This window comes from Populus nigra, chromosome 11 (genome assembly GCF_951802175.1).
Source record: "Populus nigra chromosome 11, ddPopNigr1.1, whole genome shotgun sequence".
Taxonomy (NCBI): Eukaryota; Viridiplantae; Streptophyta; class Magnoliopsida; order Malpighiales; family Salicaceae; genus Populus; species Populus nigra.
Genome location: NC_084862.1, coordinates 16,138,586 through 16,156,115, shown reverse-complemented (window position 1 = coordinate 16,156,115; position 17,530 = coordinate 16,138,586). Strand labels below are relative to the sequence as shown.

The window sequence follows — 17,530 nt, the reverse complement described above, 5'->3', positions numbered from 1 at the left end:
AATTCCACAGCTAGTCAATAGTTTTAGGATAACCAATACGCCTTGCAAAAATCAAGCAATTAAGCATGGAAAACAGTATGGTATAAAAATGAGAAAAATAACGAACATATAGTTTACCTGTGCCTGAAAATTATTCCCCAACTACGTGATGGTTTTGCTCAAATCAGAAAAAAATAAAATAAAATAAGAACAAAGAGAATGGTTTAGAAAATGGAGGTGTAAGGGAAAGGAAATTACTGTAAAACAATGGTAGATGTGGAAGATATTCTTACAGTAGCAACCCTTAGTAATTGAAATGATAAAGGCACATCAATCCACTGTACTTTACCTTGCAATCAGGGATAATAACAGTACCTAATCCCATTGAATTAGTATTTAATATCATACCTTCCACGTATAATATACCTTTAGAATATCTTATTGTATAGTATTTAATCAACAATATATGTTGTGGAAACTTTACAAGAAATTAATACTTGAGTTTCCAGTGTTAAATGAGTCTTAGGTTCCAAGAACTTGCTCAGAAAGACAGAAACTAACGATATATTTGGCGATGTGTTGTGGTATGGTTGAAAACTTATTTAGAGCTATTATTTTTTAAAATATTTTTTATTTTAAAATATATTAAAACAATATTTTTTAGTTTTTTAAAATTTATTTTTATATTAAAATATCAAAACAAACTAAAAATACCAAGGAGAACTCTATCAATAACTTCCTTGAGTTGTAGTTTTCTCTGCCACAATAACACACGATGGTGCAACAGTGCACTGTCTATATCCCACATATGCTCAGCATGGATTTACTTTGTAGCATTTTTGGTTCCCGAAGCCTAGCCAACCCCCAAGTCCCTGAGCTCCCCAGCTTTTACGGAAGCGCATGTAAACCAGTTGGATATATAAAACAGAGAAGCAAAATTATGGCCAGGCCATTCATAAAGATTAAGATTTGCCAATATTTGCAAAAAAGTATGGCAGAGAGTTAAACATAGTTTATCTGAGCATCAATCAGATGTTTTAGATCCATTGGTAGTGAGTCCTAGGGCATCTCCCAAGTTAAATGTGCTTCTCATTGTTCTCCTCCCGATTCCTCCATTGCCCTTCCTCATCATTGCAGCAAATTCACCATAGTCTATTTGTCCATCCTGCAACACAATTTCCATGATCACATGTTGTCAGAAGCTCCTACAACTACCAAAACAAATGTAATGTGCTTCTGAATGATTTGTCCGAGTAAAGCTCCGAGATTCTTTATTTTATGAGGGAAAAAAATGGATTGAAATGACAGTACATAATGGACTTACATTATCTTGATCGATTTCTTTAATCATCTCATCAAGGTGGAGCTCGCTTAGGCCAAACTCTTTGCAAGCTTGTTGAAGCTCATCAATGGTTATGTATCCACTGCTATCTTTGTCGAAGAATGAGAAAGCAGACACTAAATTTTCCTCTCTCTCCAATTTATTCAAGTGCACAGTGGCAGCAAGAAATTCACCATAATCAATTGTTCCACTGTTGTCAATATCAGCCTGCCAAACATACCCACAAAGCATGCACTTGTTCATTTTCAAGTCAAATGAATGGTCGAAAAAACAAAACAGAAACTACAGAGGATTCGAGCAAGTTCTCTTACAGCATCCATCAGATCCTTTATCTCAGACTCCATTAGTTCAGAGCCTACTCGCCTTAATCCATCTTTTAATTCATCAAAAGTTATTGTTCCACTGTTGTCTGTGTCTATCATTTTGAACAACTCTTTCAAACCACCAATCTCTTCTTCAGAAAGCCTATCTGCTATGACCTAAAATTCATTACAAGAATCACTACGCATCAGTTCAGTTGAGGTCAGCATTACACCATACAAACATAGCTACACTCATAGCTACACACATATGTGAGCAAGTGCGTGCAAGTGAGTCTGTATAAGTTTGTTCCAGGTATCAAAATTAATTATGAGTACTGAGTTACCAAACAAATGAAAAAAATTACAATTTCATTGAATATGTTAAACAACTAAGATTTAAAACTTAAGCAAGTAGAGTACTATATATCCAGTATCCCTCTATTTATATTATCTTCATGTTTCTTTAACATTCCATGTTCGTATTGAATCCATTATGAGTAAGATACTGAGTTTGACAACTAAGTTGATGATCTTTTGGAAAATGACTCCGACACCATGTTAAATATGATATTAAGGACTGTTGACTTTTCTAATCTACGCGTATGCAAGCACTTTTCTTATCTCTGTGTATGCGAGCAAAGAAGTCAATAAAGGGACCACCAAATAAAGTAGTTGTCATGCAAATAGTTGAAGCATCACTAGGCCCTGGTTTTTTAGAGGTAACATAATCAGTTTACTTAACAATCAACATGGTTGATTTAGTCATAGTTTTTTTCAACGGAACCAATAATATAATCCAAGAAAACTACTACACATCTGCAAGAACCTTACACGCAAAGCCATCTTCTTAAGCTTGTTCATTGCAGAGAACTGTTTCAGCCGCGATAAAACAGCAGAATCAAGAGGTTTATCTGGGGCAATTCTGTCATCCACGATCCATGGGTGGCCTGCACCACAGGTCACATAGGTATCATGATGCAGCAACATCCATCAATAATCACTGTGCTGGAACTTGTTTAAGCCTAATACTCCTAAATCCCTGTTTAAAGAAAATTGAAGAGTCTTACAGAGTACTTCATGGGCAGTTAGTCTTTTCTTTGGATTCCGTTCAAGCATTTTTCTAATCAGATCCTTGGCACTGTCTGAAATACTAGGCCATGGTTCGGATTCAAAATCTAATTTGCCTTGCAATATCTGCTTGAAGATCCCGATTTCAGTTTCTGACATTTATAGCAGAGTAAACGAAGAAAGAAATTATTGTCAGTAAAAGTCAGTAGCAGAAAAACTCAATTCTTAGTAACCATCCCTATCCAGAACTTGATTTGCCATCAGCACAGGAATAAAAGAATTATTACCGGCCCAAAAAGGCGGTACACCACTTAATAGTATGTACAAAATAATTCCTGCACTCCATACATCTGCTTCAGGTCCATAATGTTTGCGCAATACCTCTGGCGCAACATAGTATGGACTCCCAACAACATCACAAAAAGTTTCGCCTGAAAATCCACATAATTAAGTATGCGTCAGACTGAGGCAGACAACAATATCAAACGATGATAAGGTTGTGTTAAATAGCAATGGTTTCGGAGCAATGAGGGCAAAAAGTTGTAATTTTGAAATGTGACGCAATAATTGACTACAATCCACTTTGAAGATTTCTATTTATTCAGAATCATTGTTATGAAGTTTACAGGTACATGCAGGCAAACACGCATACTGTCAATCATAAGACAGAAGTTGTTTCCCAGGATGCAGAAGCTTACAATAAACCAAAGGAGTTTTTTTTTTCCAAAAGAAAATGTGTAAATGACATTTGTATAAGAATCTGATAACCTATATGAGGCCAAATTGTCCACGTATAGATGAGGTGAGAGAGAGAGATTTTAATAATCAGGTTTGAGAAAACTTTAAGATGAGAACACTCAGGATTTCAACAAGAGGAAAAGAAAGGAAAGCTGGAAGAATAACTGAAATGGTTGAGGGAGAAGAGAGGTGAAGCATGCACTGCTAGAACCTCTAGAAAATGAATCAAATTTAATTCATTCAACACAAGGACTAACACATTCGAAGTAAAATAGCTACCAAAAATAATCAACTTCGTGCAAACATGTTAAGGGATCGTATGAGGTACTGGCAAGCAACTTGTGACTAATTCTAAGCAATTATCTCATCTTAGAGCACTAGAATGGAGAGTATTGAGCATCAAATAACTTTGGTCGAGGGAAAAGAAACAAAATCTTTGAAGCACAACCACATTGTAGTTATATATTTCTTGGTTAATTATTGAAACATTGACTGCTGGGAGCACGCTGCGATAGTTGGCAAAGGCTCTTTTGGTCCAACAATGCAATGGCCCTGATTGGGTCCCCCACTTCAAGATAAAATCAACTATTTCAAGCAAGGAAGTATTCAAAGCCATTATTAAATGCATGGACACGCTTGACCAGAAAAATGATGCAGGTTCATTTTGAATGGTCAATGTCCAAGACTTCAAGGGCCACATTTCTGATTGAAGGGATCAATCACTCCTTGAAACAAGCTCATTGAACATTTGGTGTTCAATTCAAAAGCATTTCAAGAGATTGTGCAAGTTCGAGCCAGAGACATTAGTGTCTTAGTGATGATCAATTGTATTAGTAAAGTCCCAATTATCAAAAATCAATCCCAACTAAGGTAGTGAATATAATGATAACGAGGGTTTGGACATACAGTGAATGAACACACACATAATCCCAGATCAAAATCTTAATCAAGTCAGTCAAGAAAGCAGGCAACCCAAATCTAAATTCAATCAATAGCACCAAAACAAACACTAAATCTGAAGAAAAATAAAACCCATCAAAGAAAACACAAGCAAAACATAAAAAAAATTGGGAAAAAAGGTAACACCAAAGAACTGAAGGAACCAGACCTGGCTTGTAGAACACAGAAAGCCCAAAATCAGTGGCCTTAAGAGGAGCATCCTCCTCAACACTGTGAAGTAAGAAGTTCTCAGGCTTAAGATCTCTATGCATGACACCAAGTGAATGACATGCCTCAACAACCCCAACAATAGTTTTCATCAATTTAGCAGCCTCTTTTTCACTATAATGCCCTTTCTTAACAATCCTATCAAAAAGCTCACCTCCTTCACAAAGCTCCATCACCAAGTGAACACAAGAAATATCTTCGTATGCCCCACTAATCCTAACCACATGTGGGTGCTCTGACAAATGGTGCATTATCTGGATTTCTCTCCACACATCCTCATAATCTTCTTTGCAAAGAAGCTTTCTTTTTGGTATTGACTTGCAAGCATACTTTTTTCCTGAGGTTTTATGCGTACAAAGAAAAGTCGTACCAAACTGCCCTTGACCAAGCTTCCTCCCTAAGCTGTAATGGTCTCTTAAGTTCTGGGTCTTGTAAGGAAGCACCCATTTAGGCCTTGATGACAGTGGTGGAGCACTAGACGATGAGGGTTTTGGTTGATCATCCATGGTTAGAGACTCAAAACCTGGAGCGGGTTCGAAAGGAGTCAAGAAAAAGCTTCAGTCTTGGGTCTTGAATCCCTCTCTCCTTTTCTCTCTCTCTCTCTAGTGATGAGAACTGAGACAGAAGACTTTTTGCGCTGTCTGATGAATGGGTAAACTATAGCTTACTCCTTATAGTCTGAAACAACTCATTCATTAGTATTTGTAGTTTCATAAATTATATACTAATACAAAGTTTTTAAAATCAAAGTTATTAAACCCCATTCATCGTTGACCTATGATCCAGTCCAAGAAATATTTTACAAGTTTAATAGGTTAATTTATGTTGATTCAAGTTAATTAAAATGATGTTTTTTTAATTTTTTAAAGTAAAAACTACATCGTTTTGTAAAAAAAAATTAAAAAAATTAAATTGGATTTTGACAAAGTTTCTGATGTCAACTTTCTTCTAATTGTTTTTTAAATCTATCCTAGGTCCTAGATTATCTAGGTCCCGAGTTGAATTTATGCTATTATTTAATTTATTTGTTTCTTGATAAATAGAAAATTAGAAGTAGGTAAGCTGAAGAAATTTAACGAGAAAAGAAGGATTTTATGAAAAAAAGAACCAATGAATTAACCAAGGACTGTTTAATTATTTTTATATACTACAAGGTTTAATTAATTAGTCTTAATAATCTATAGGGACTAAGTTGCAATTAAGTCTATGATGAGTAGACTAGATTCTCTTTTGGGACACGGACACGAGTCTCTCTCTCTCTCTGTCTAGATTTCGATTGGAGCTTCTTTCTTTCTCTCTCTAGCTGACTGTGCATCTAACTTTTTCCCTAACTGAGATCTAGACAAATTCTCTTGTCTGTCTGAGATACCTTTCTCCCTTTTCTATGGGCTGCTTTGGCTTGTGGTTTGCGATCAAGTGGCCGGAGTCTTTCATTATTTTAGCAGCAAAACCTACAACTTGGGCTTTGATTGTCCAGAATTATGAGCAACTTTCATAACTCAAAAAATAATTCTTTTTCTGTTGGAATGATTCATGTTTTTTTTTTAATAAAAGATATATTTGGATTAGATTTTAGTTCATCTTTTTAATCTTATTAAAAATAGAGTATTCAAATTAGAATTATAATTTTAAAACTTGATTTATATAAACTATGAATTCAAATAAAAAAAATTAATTCAAGTTTTATTTTTTAAAAATATATTAAAACAATCCATATAAAATAAATTTTGTAGTAAAAATCAGCGAATGTTAACCTAATTAAATTACAGCACTTCCTTCTCTAGTTTATTTTTTTAAAAAAAATCTTATACCAATTCTAATGTTATATTAATTAGATTTAGATAATTCATGTTTATTCAAAGTTTTTTATTTTTTTTAAATAAACGATTCCATACAAAAATAAATTTTGTAAGAAGATATCTGTGAATTTTAACCTGATTAAATTAGACCACTTTCTTCTTTAATTTATTTATTTTAAAAAAAACTTAAATCAGTTTAAATCTTAAATTTTTGATTGACTTGTTAAAATGGTTTTGTAACTCTAATTAAAATTAGAGAATTTATAGTGATATGAAAAGAACATATCTATTAACTTTTAAATGAAAAATAAATTACTCTTTAAAAAAACTGTAAAGTTATAAAAAATGTTTAATTATTAAAACAGAAAAAGGTATTTATTGTGCATTAATGTTCATCGTAAAAGTTTATACATTTGTAGTTTATAGTTATATATAGCAGGAACAGTAATGCGTTTGAATTGATAAACAAAAAAAATTATATAATTGAAGAGCGATCCAATTTCTCTATACATCTATGGTGTGGTTCTGTACCTATTTTTGTTGGGGATACAAATGATACGGTAGATGCTGGGATGTGTCTCAAGAGAAAACTTACCTGGACAATAATAATAATAAAAAAAACTTTTGAGTAGAGCTTTGTTGCTATTTTGGAATGGAAAAAACAATAGAGATAAAAAAAAATATATGTTTTTTATATTTTTTGTCTTAAAAATATAAAAAATTAACTTCAAAACTATTTCAAAAACAAATTTATTTTATCTTGTGTTTTTGTTTATGTCTTTTTTAACAACATGTTTTGGAATTCTCTAAATTGAATTCAATTCAAAGATTTTAATATATATTATTTTTGTTTAGAACCATTTTAAGTGTCAATAATATAATTTTAAATGGAATTTAATTTCTAAAAATGATATAAAAATAAATTAGAAATCAACTTCTTTAATTGACTACACTAAAAAAAAGAAATTAACGTTGAAACTAGCTTCTTAAAATAAACGTTTATCCATCTCTTTTTTTTTAAGAAACCTTGGAAAAAATAAGGTGGAGGTGATAACAGTAATATAAAAAATAAAATGAATTCAATTTTTTTTAAATATGTAAATTCAATTTATTTGTCAATGTAATTAAAATTAAATATTATAATTAAATTTACTTACACTAGCGAATTGATCCAAATAGTTTACAATTAAATATATTTATGTTTTTAATCAAATAACTTAAGTTGTTAGGTGAAATTCTAATAATAATTTTATATTATTTTATAATACACCAACTCCAACTTAAATGAAAGTTTTTCGGCTTAAAACTCGTATAGACTTACATTATTTTATGTTTAATTTTTATCATATAAAGTAAAAATATAATAAGATTTAAATTCATAACAACTTGATCATTAAAATTATGATATCATGTAATAAAAATATTTTCACATAACTTTACTTATTAACTAAGATTCCCATTATAGTTTTATATTACTAACCGAACCTAATAAAATGTCTAGGGATAATAATGATAAATATCCGAACTAAATTATAACAAATTCAAGTGTAACATACAGAAGCATCCATCATTCCAAGCATCGAAAATAATATTTAAAATGATGGGTAAAATTAAACCTTTTGTATTCATCATTGTTCAAGTTTTTTTTACTGAGAACCATCCTGATGGAGGCACAAAAGGAACAGTATATTTATAGTATGGTCCTTGAATAACCAAATGCTATCACAAGTACTTTTCATCTTGCAAGTTGCTTGGTGGGACAAACAAACAAGGACTTGTGATGTCGTCGCTTGTTCTATGCACCAATTATTATCTTTTACAAATGTGTCTTTATGCATATGAGTCTATGCGGGAAGAATCAAGCAATTCTGCCGATGGATCCCACCTTTTCTTGGCTTTTCTGCCACACATAGATTCAGAAAATGGGAATTTTCCAAAATAATTCATTTGATTTGCATGTTTTGTTTTCTAGTTTGTTGATGATTTGATATGACATAAATTAACGTTGGTTTGAATTTTGAAGTGATTTTAACTTCAATTCATTTTTACAACATAGATAACACTTGGACATGTGATTTTCCCTTCATCTATGATGGAATTTACCTTGAAAAATATGAATGAAAAAACAAGAAAAACTAGATTTTTTACAAAATGGATCAAGCAGAGAGTTTTATTAGTAAGTAATTCTTTTCTAATAGTTTGCTCTCAGAATAGAGATTGTAACTTCTTAAATAACTATTAAATCGAATTTTACAGGATAATAATAATCAAAATCCTAATTCGAATAGAAAATAACATAAAACCTGAGAGTACACAAGATAGGTTCTCAGGGTCTCCTCCGGGAACCCGCAGAAACAAACCCAGTCCTGATGAACAGGAACAAAGGCCAGCTTTGAAGTCCTGTTTTACCCCCTCAATTCATACAAAAGTTGGATCACATGCAAGAAGCACACACATCATCCAAAATGTCCCATCTCTTAGCATTTTAGTTACTTCACAGCAAAAAAAAAAGAAAAAGAAGCTTATAGACACAGACGGGATAACGCAGCAAGCCAGCAACTGGCAAAAACACAGAAGAATGTTCTGGTGAAGGAGCTACCAGTACCTAGAAAATAGCACTAGCAAGGTTTTCAATAGATGATTCAAAGCCTGTCAAGGCAGGTTTTTCAGGATCCTTTTGTCGCTAAACGTTGCAAACACAAACAACTACGAATATAGAGGGGGGGGGGGGTGACAACAGGTTAGGAAGTACAAATCACTACAAACTAAATATTAATCAAGGTCCCTTGCCTATAAATACCAAGCTTTGATCTATAGTCATGGAGTCTTTTCTTGATCCTTTGTTGGAACCCGGAAAAGACTGTCAGTAACCACGAAAATGTCAAACACCCGGTCCTGGATTAGTTTAGAGAACTTCAAACGCCAGATGCTCTGGAATCCAAGCTGATGAGTTGAGGGGCAAACTGTTGCAGCTTTCTCTTTTGCGACATCAGCACTCATGCTAGTGGGGACGTCATGGATCTTTTTGTTTCGAGTAAATGGCATTAGTGCACTGCGTATGGGTATCTCATCTAATGAAACACAATTGCTTTATGTTTTCCAATCATTTTCCCTTTTTTTCTGAAATAGTATACTCTTGCTTCTTGCTTGGTTCAGTCGATAGCACCCGATCATTATGGCCAAGACTTTCAACACTAAATCAATCAATGACTCAAGAGATTTTGCACAATATTTGTCTTCTCATTCCATGTTCGGCTCCTCCTATTTCATCTCTGATAACCTGAGCTTCTTTTGAGGTGACTTCTAGTGGAACTACTTCAAAATCTCTGGTATTTTTGTCACTCGAAAATGGTATGGACTCTGCGACTTGACGAGGCAAGAAACTAACTTTGGTTCCACTATTAGTAAAAAGAAATGTCATCTTTTTGCCAGGGTGGAGGTCGTTGTACTGGTAGAATATCGTTGCGGCTGGGTTTTTTTTAATGGTTATCTTGTATCAGGATGAAGTTGATGGCAGTCCCCTGTGAAACAATATAATCAAATATTTTGTGGTTGCCATGTTTTTTCTACTATATATGTATACATGTTTTTTTTTTCTTATATTTATTGACCGAGGTTTCTTCCATTGATTATGGGAGCACATTTTCTAAGCGTAATACCAAATTGCAACTGTACTTCTGAATGTGAATACCTGATAAGGCTGGTTTTTCAGGATCACCTTCTTCTTAAGAAAACCAGGGCTTCCACACTAAAACAGGGTGAGGGGGTGCGTGTGTATGACAAACATAAACAGCTACGACAACAGGGAAGGGACGGAAGTACATACATATTATAAACAGCAACGACAGCAAGGCAGCAAACTTATTAAAGCCCTCTGCTGATCAATACCAAGCTTTTACCTATGGTCATGGAGTCATTTTTTTATCCTTCTTTGGCACCCAAACGAGAGTATCACTATCTAGAAAGTGACAAACAGCAGGTCCTGGTTTAATTTTGAGAACTTGAAACGCCATATGGTCTGGACTCCAAGCTGATGTGTTGAGGTGGCAAACCGTTACAGCTTTCACTTTTGTGCCATCAGCACCCACTAATGGAACCTCATCAACCTCTGTGTCTGCGATTACATGGCAATAGTGCACTGCATAAGGATATCTCATCTTGTGACACACTGCTGCTTTATGATCTCCAATCATTCTCACTTCGGCTGAAACCGTATACTCTTGCTTCTTGCCTGCTCCAGTCGAGAGTACCCGAACATTTTGGCCAAGCCTTTCAACAGTAAAATCAATTAATGACTCTAGAGATGTAGCACAATATTTGTCTTCTCCTTCCATCTTTGGCTCCTCGCATCCTCCTATTTCTTCTCTGATGACCTGAGCCTCTTTTGAGTTGACTTCTAGTGTAAAGTACTTCAAAATCTCTGGTATTTTGTCACTGGAAAATGGTATAGACTCTGCGATTTGACGAGGCAAGAAACTAACCTTGGTTCCACTATCCGTAAAAAGAACTTTCATTTTTTTACCTGGATGGAGATCGTCGTACTGGTAGAATATCGTTGAGTCAGGGAGGGCAGAGTTTAGGGATTTTTTATCGCCTCTTTTGTAGCCTCGTTTGCTATAAGTTATTCTATATCTTCTTAGGATAACAGCAGCACTTACGTTTTCATTAGCGAATTCTCTGGTGATTGAAGGATAATGACCAGGTTGTAGAAGATATCTCAGGGCTTTTGGCAATGGAGTGTTGGGCAACCTTGAGTACCAATACTTCTCAGTAGGTGGAGAAATATCGCTAGGGAGGAAGGTGGCAACTTTCTTTGGTAAAGGGACATTGTCAGCAGCCACAGCCACTGTCGTGTGGGTTACACCGATGGTATTAGCAGCGGTGGAGAAGGTGATGTAGAGGGAGAGAGTAAGAAAGAAGGGGAGGAGCAGTGCACAAGAATTGGCGAGAGACATTTTTTTGAAGATAATGAAGAAGTGAGCAAATACTATAACAAGTACTTGCCATCTTGCAAGTTGCTTGGTGGGACAAACAAACAAGGACTTGTGATGCCGTCGCTTGTTCTATACACCAATAATGTTATAATTATCTTTTACAAATGTGTTTTTAGGCATGTGAGTATATGCGGGAAGAATCAAGCAATTCTGCCGATGGATCCCACCTTTTCTTGGCTTTTCTGCCAAACATAGATTGAAAATGGAAATTTTCCAAAATAATTCATTTGATTTGCATGTTTTGTGTTCTGGTGAGGGAGCTACCAGTACCTAGAAAATAGCACTAGCAAGGTTTTCAATAGATGATTCAAAGCCTGTAAAGGCAGCCTTTTCAGCCTTTTTAGGATCTTTTTGTTAAGCTAAACGTTGCAAACACAAACAACTACGACACTAGAAGGGGGGTGACAACAGGTTAGGAAGTACAAATCACTACAAACTAAATATTAATCAAGGTCCCTTGCCTATAAAGACCAAGCTTTGATCTATGGTCATGGAGTCTTTTCTTGATCCTTTGTTGGAACCCGAGAAAGACTGTCAGTAACCACAAAAATGTCAAACTCCCGGTCCTGGCTTAGTTCAGAGAAGTTCAAACGTCAGATGCTCTGGAGTCCAAGCTGATGAGTTGAGTGGCAAACTGTTGCAGCTTTCACTTTTGCGCCATCAGCACCCACTAGTGGAAAGTAAATCCCATTAGTGGGTGCTGATGTCGCACCCACAGTGTCTTTATAAATGAATAAAGAAAGAAAAGATGTATATTCCATATAGAATTTGAGAAAGTAAATCTCTCTGTTCTCTTATCGCTTGAAGCCAAAGAATAAATCATATATATATTGTTCCTTAGAAGGTGGTTACAGAAGGCAGGAAAACCAGCTGTAATGACAGCTGGTATAACTGTAAAACAGCTATGACAAGTTAAGTAAATCACGTAACAGACTCTTCTAGCCTTGGTTTATCATCCCCTCTCAAGTGAAAGGGTTTGGCAACTATACGAAGCTGAGTTTTGAGGAACAAAAACCTTGAACTTGTGAGGTGCTTAGTCAATAGATCTGCTGGCTGCTCTTCAGTCAATAGATCTTTCCTCTTGTAACTTGATCTCAGATGAAGTGAAGATCGATTTCTATGTGCTTCGTTCTAACATGAAACACATAGTTCTTGCAGCAAGGGTTGCATCCTGTTGAAGATTGCTTCAAGAGCTGTCAAAGATTTTTCTGTTTATGTTATTTCTAATTCTCAGGCAAATAATGAGCTATTGTCCTAGTCTCTAGGAGTTAGTTAATCTGTTATCATGTTAACAGATCACAGCATGATTTAATGTTAGAAGTTTGCAGTTCTGTTTTTCTTAGTTTGAATATATATGTGTAACGATTGCAATGAAAGTATGCAATCAGATTATTCATTCAATTTGAAATAAATTCAAATACAATCTTTGCTGCCTCTTCTCTTCTTCCTATCTTTATTTCTTCTCATAAACATTTCTCTTTTAAATACTTTCACATCTAAACAATTTCAGCAGTAGCTAAGGCAAGGCTTCGATACTTAGATTCTAGACTACTGCGAGACACTACTTTTTATTTGGCAGAGGACCAAGAGATTAAGTTACCCCCTAGATAAACCAGATGTTAATCATTAGAAAACAGAGACTACAAGCTTGTATATTACTGTAATCAGATAGAGAGCAAATAGAGAGAACTCAAAGAAGTGAAGAGACTAAGAAACCATTTGACAACGTGGTGGCGTCTGTTTGGTAACACATGAACGCGAGTTACTGTTCATTGGGTCCCACGTGTTACAGCGTTTGAAACGGGAGAAAATGAGAAGCAGCTCCTGCCTGCTTTTTGCATGGCTCCACTGTTCACTAAACAATTTTATTTTTTTTTAACAGTGGAGGCATTTTTTTTTTAAACAGTGGAGGCATGCTTTCACTGTTCAGTGAACAAGTTTTTTTTTTTTTAAACCAGTACACTTAATTAGTTTCACTTGCATTGTTCACGTGAACGTGAACAACAACTTTAAAAAAAAAATTAATTTAAGGTGAATTAAATTTACTCGTACTGTAATCTTAATTTTATTTTTGATAATATTTTACCTAATTTTGTAGTTTTTGTCGGATGAATTTTGTACGTAATGAAATTATAGATAGTTTTTTTGTTAAAGTTATTTTTTATATATAAAGTGTGACTTATTTCATGATGTAATAGCAATAGTTAAATCCATAATATTTAAATTAAAAACCATCAATATTAAAATATATTTTTTAAAATTATTTTATAACCTCAATTTCAAAAGCATTCTTAACCAAACACATTAAAACTACTTTTTCTTCAACCTCAATTTCAACCACAGTTTTAACCAAATACCTATTTTTTCAAACCAACCTCAACTAAAAGTACTTTTTATAAAACAACTTTTTTTAAACCACAACCACAACCACTACCGCAATACCAAACACACTCTACATGAATTCCTTTTGTTTATTCAACTTAACCTCAGTCACACGAGATAATTGTTTATATAGTTGTAGTTAACAAACTAACAACCTTCAGCTAACAAACTAATTGCCTGCTATATTATGATTATGACAAGTGTCACAATCTAAAGTAATATACTCTAACATTCCCCCCTCAAGATCAGACTTGGAGAAACCAAGCATGAGATTGCAACAATGGGTGCGAAATAGAGGAGCACTCAACCCCTTGGTAAGAATATCAGCAAACTGTTCTTAAGAGGACACAAACTGCACTGAGAGCTGGTTACGTGAAACCCTTTCACGAACAAAATGCACATCCACTTCGATGTGCTTAGTCTTTTGATGCTGAACAGGATTGAAAGACAAGGCAATGGCTGACATATTATCACAAAAAAGAACAGGCACACCAGGTAGTGAAATTTGTAGAAATGCTAATAACTATTTTATCTAATCCAATTTAGCGGAGGTGAATGATAAAGCACGATACTCAGCTTCAGTCGAAGATCGAGAAATAGTTTGTTACTTCTTAGAGGACCATGAAATCGGATTGTTGCCCAAGAAGACCACCAAACCAGTTGTAGACCGCTTGTCATTAGGGTCCCCTGCCCAATCAGCATCACTAAAGGCTTTTAACTGCAAATCACCTTTAGTATAGGATAGACCAAGCTGCATAGTGCCCTTAAGGTATCGCAGTATACATTTAACAGCAGTAAAGTGAGACACCATGGGATTCTGCATAAACTGACATACTTGATGCACAGAAAAAGCAATGTCAGGCCTTGTGAAAGTTAAGTACTGCAGAGCCCCGACAATGCTTCTAAACAACGTAGGATTTGAGTAAGGTTCCCCATCCTTTTTGAGTAGCCAATGGTAAGGGAGACATGAAGTATCACAGGGTTTAGCTGCAACCATTTCAGATTTAGTCAACAGATCCTCAACATATTTAGTCTGTGATAGAAACAACCCGGTGGCAGTTCGAGTAATCTGGATCCCCAAGAAATAGTGGAGGAATCCTAAATCTTTGATATCAAATTTAGTAATAAAAGCACTAATAACTTGTGGAATTGCACTAAATGCACTCCCAGTGATAATAATATCATCCACATAGAGAAGCAGTATCACAATCACAGGACCAACATGTTTGACAAACAAAGAGGAATCAGAGTAGGTGGTTTCAAACCCCACAGAAAAAAGAAACTGAGTAAACTGATCATTCCAAGCCTTAGGCGCTTGTTTAAGTCCATAAAGAGATTTATGCAACTTACACACGAGATGAGAATGATTGGAATCTTCAAAACCAGGAGGCTGAGACATATAAACCTCCTCTTGAAGAATGCCATGCAAAAAAACATTTTTGACGTCTAATTGTCGTAAAGACCAATTGAAATGTGCAGCAAGAGCAAGAACTAACCTGACAGTTGTAGGTTTCACAACAGGACTAAACGTCTCCCCATAGTCCAATCCAGGTTCTTGACTGAAACCTTTAGCAACCAACCTTGCTTTATGTCTAGCAATAGAGCCATCGGAGTGTCTCTTGGCCTTAAAAATCCATTTACAGCCCACCAAATTCCTGTTTGCTGGCAATGAAGCTAGACTCCAAGTGCTTTGAGCATGTAAAGCATTCACTTCTTCTTTCATGGCTTGTAACCACACGAGAATTTTGACAGCAGACTTATAACTAGATGGTTCAACCAAGGACATATCAGCACCTCCCAAGTCCTGAATACTAGCTGAAAAGACCTTCTTCCTAAGAATCCCACTCTTGCTTCTAGTCTGCATTGGATGTAAATTGAGGGGAGGAATAGACAAGACCACTTGCAAATTATCAGGAATAAAACCATGAGATTCTGAACCAGAAGTAATGTTGATATCAGGTGCCACAGGAAACAGAGGAGAGGCGTGGAGTGGAGCAGCAATGGACTGGGAATGAGCAGAGATGACAGAAAGGACAGGTGTATGGGTATGAGGAGGAGGAGATGGAGAAGCTGGGATGGTTGGGACAATTACATTTTCTGGAGTTACTATAGGCACAGGACAAGTGGAAGGTTGGCAAGGTGATCGTGATGTTAGTGTGTTTGAATGTGTAGACAATAAATCTGGATATGGAAACTGTTGTTCATCAAATGTAACATGCCTAGAGATAAACAATCTCATTGTATGTACATGATAACACAAATAGCCTTTATATTTTATGGCATATCCAAGAAACACACATTTTGTAGTTTTAGCCTGCAATTTGGTGCTATTATAAGGTTTAAGGAGAGGAAAACAAGCACATCCAAAAATTCGTAGATGATTAAGGCTTGGAGATAAGCCGAATAACATCTCAAAAGGGGAGCTATGATGAAGAACAACAGTAGGCATACGATTGATTAAATATGTGGCTGTTTGACAAGTATAGGACCAAAACTGAGATAGTAATTTGGCTGTTTGTAACAAGGTGATAGTGGTTTCAATGATATGTCTATGTTTCCTCTCAGCTTCCCCATTTTGTTCAGGAGTCTATGGATATGAGAGGTGATGAGAAATGCCCATGTCAAGGAGAAAATTCTTCAATCTAGTGCTGGTATATTCTCCCCCCCATTAGTTTGAAGAGTTTTAATGGTGGATGTAAATTGATTAACAATAAAGGAATAAAACAGAACAAAAGTAGAGAACAAATCAGACTTGTTTACTAAAAGAAAAATCCAGCAATATCTGGTACATTCATCAACAAAGATGGTGTAGTATCGATAACCATCAACCAATGTACAAGGTGCAGGACCCCACAAATCAGTATGTATAGTTTCGAAAGGAATTACAGACTTATTGACATGCTGTGGAAAAGGTAGTTTGCTAAACTTCCCTTCAAGACATGGATGACACATTATAGGTGAGGTGGTTTTGGGAACATGCACATTAGCTTTATGTAACATCAAAGAGACAATGTTATTTGTAGGATAACCTAACCTATGATGCCACATATTGGACTGAACAAGTTGACCAAGAAAAACCTGAGCTGGATATGGCTGCTGGGAATTTGAAGGTGAGAAGGAGTGGATAGAATACAATCCATTACTGCACAACCCCCTGTAAATGATCTTCCCTGTGGCTTTGTCCTGAATCCAAAAACAGAAGGCATCAAATATAAGCCAACAATTATTATCAAGGCAAAGTCGATGGACTGACAATAGATTCTGAGTGAGTTGAGGAACACAAAGCACATAATTCAATTTAAGTGGAGAAAGTGATGAAGTAATGGTAGAATGACCAATATGAGACACTGTGAGACCTTCACCATTGGCAGTGTGAATTATTTCATTTGTTGGATACGGTGAGGCCAGTGACAGATTGCCCAAATCAGCTGTCATATGGTTGGTGGCACCAGAATCGGTCAACCACACTTGTGAAGGACCTGAAGAACATGAGGATGGAGAGGCAGAGTTAAGCCCCGTGTGCATGGCTTGTATTGGGGGCTGTTGGGTTGCTCTGTGTTGTGCTGATGTGACTGATACATGTTGAGAAGAAGCTGGAGATGAATTATACTGCAAGTTCTGTGGTGGCAGATGATAATAAGGCTGTGGAGAATAAGAAGCATTGGTGTGCACCCCAATGTAATTAGGACCCTTATCATTATAAAAGCAATACCAGGTGGAATGATTACTTCTTCCACAAATGTGACATTTTGTATGTTG

General features: G+C 35.5%; 2 protein-coding genes and 1 pseudogene across 2 annotated transcripts; all 3 read right to left on the bottom strand.

Annotated features, from left to right (window-relative positions):
* Nucleotides 1–908: 908 nt before the first annotated feature.
* On the bottom strand, nucleotides 909–5,228 carry LOC133668176 (calcium-dependent protein kinase SK5). The gene is made up of 7 exons (XM_062087918.1): nucleotides 4,538–5,228; nucleotides 2,979–3,122; nucleotides 2,691–2,843; nucleotides 2,455–2,570; nucleotides 1,633–1,800; nucleotides 1,304–1,528; nucleotides 909–1,144 (listed from the first exon to the last, which is right to left on the bottom strand). Exons 1-7 carry the CDS (start codon nucleotides 5,100–5,102, stop codon nucleotides 1,004–1,006), a joined length of 1,512 nt encoding a protein of 503 aa, XP_061943902.1. The 5' UTR covers nucleotides 5,103–5,228; the 3' UTR covers nucleotides 909–1,003.
* A 3,365-nt stretch (nucleotides 5,229–8,593) lies between these two features.
* Nucleotides 8,594–9,891, bottom strand: LOC133668144 (BURP domain protein RD22-like; annotated as a pseudogene).
* A 179-nt stretch (nucleotides 9,892–10,070) lies between these two features.
* On the bottom strand, nucleotides 10,071–11,376 carry LOC133668407 (BURP domain protein RD22-like). Its single transcript, XM_062088223.1, has one exon. The coding sequence runs from the start codon at nucleotides 11,348–11,350 to the stop codon at nucleotides 10,301–10,303; it is 1,050 nt and encodes a 349-aa protein (XP_061944207.1). The 5' UTR covers nucleotides 11,351–11,376; the 3' UTR covers nucleotides 10,071–10,300.
* Nucleotides 11,377–17,530: the final 6,154 nt, after the last annotated feature.

What these genes read in the sequence shown, in the direction of transcription:
- LOC133668407 (XM_062088223.1), bottom strand. Translation starts at nt 11,350, where the DNA reads ATGTCTCTCGCCAATTCTTGTGCACTGCTCCTCCCCTTCTTTCTTACT.
- LOC133668176 (XM_062087918.1), bottom strand. Translation starts at nt 5,102, where the DNA reads ATGGATGATCAACCAAAACCCTCATCGTCTAGTGCTCCACCACTGTCA. An exon ending in TTCTGTGTTCTACAAGCCAG is followed by an intron (nt 3,123 to 4,537) that starts GTCTGGTTCCTT and finishes GTGGATTTTCAG; the next exon opens with GCGAAACTTTTTGTGATGTT. An exon ending in AAGAAATCGATCAAGATAAT is followed by an intron (nt 1,145 to 1,303) that starts GTAAGTCCATTA and finishes ATTGTGTTGCAG; the next exon opens with GATGGACAAATAGACTATGG.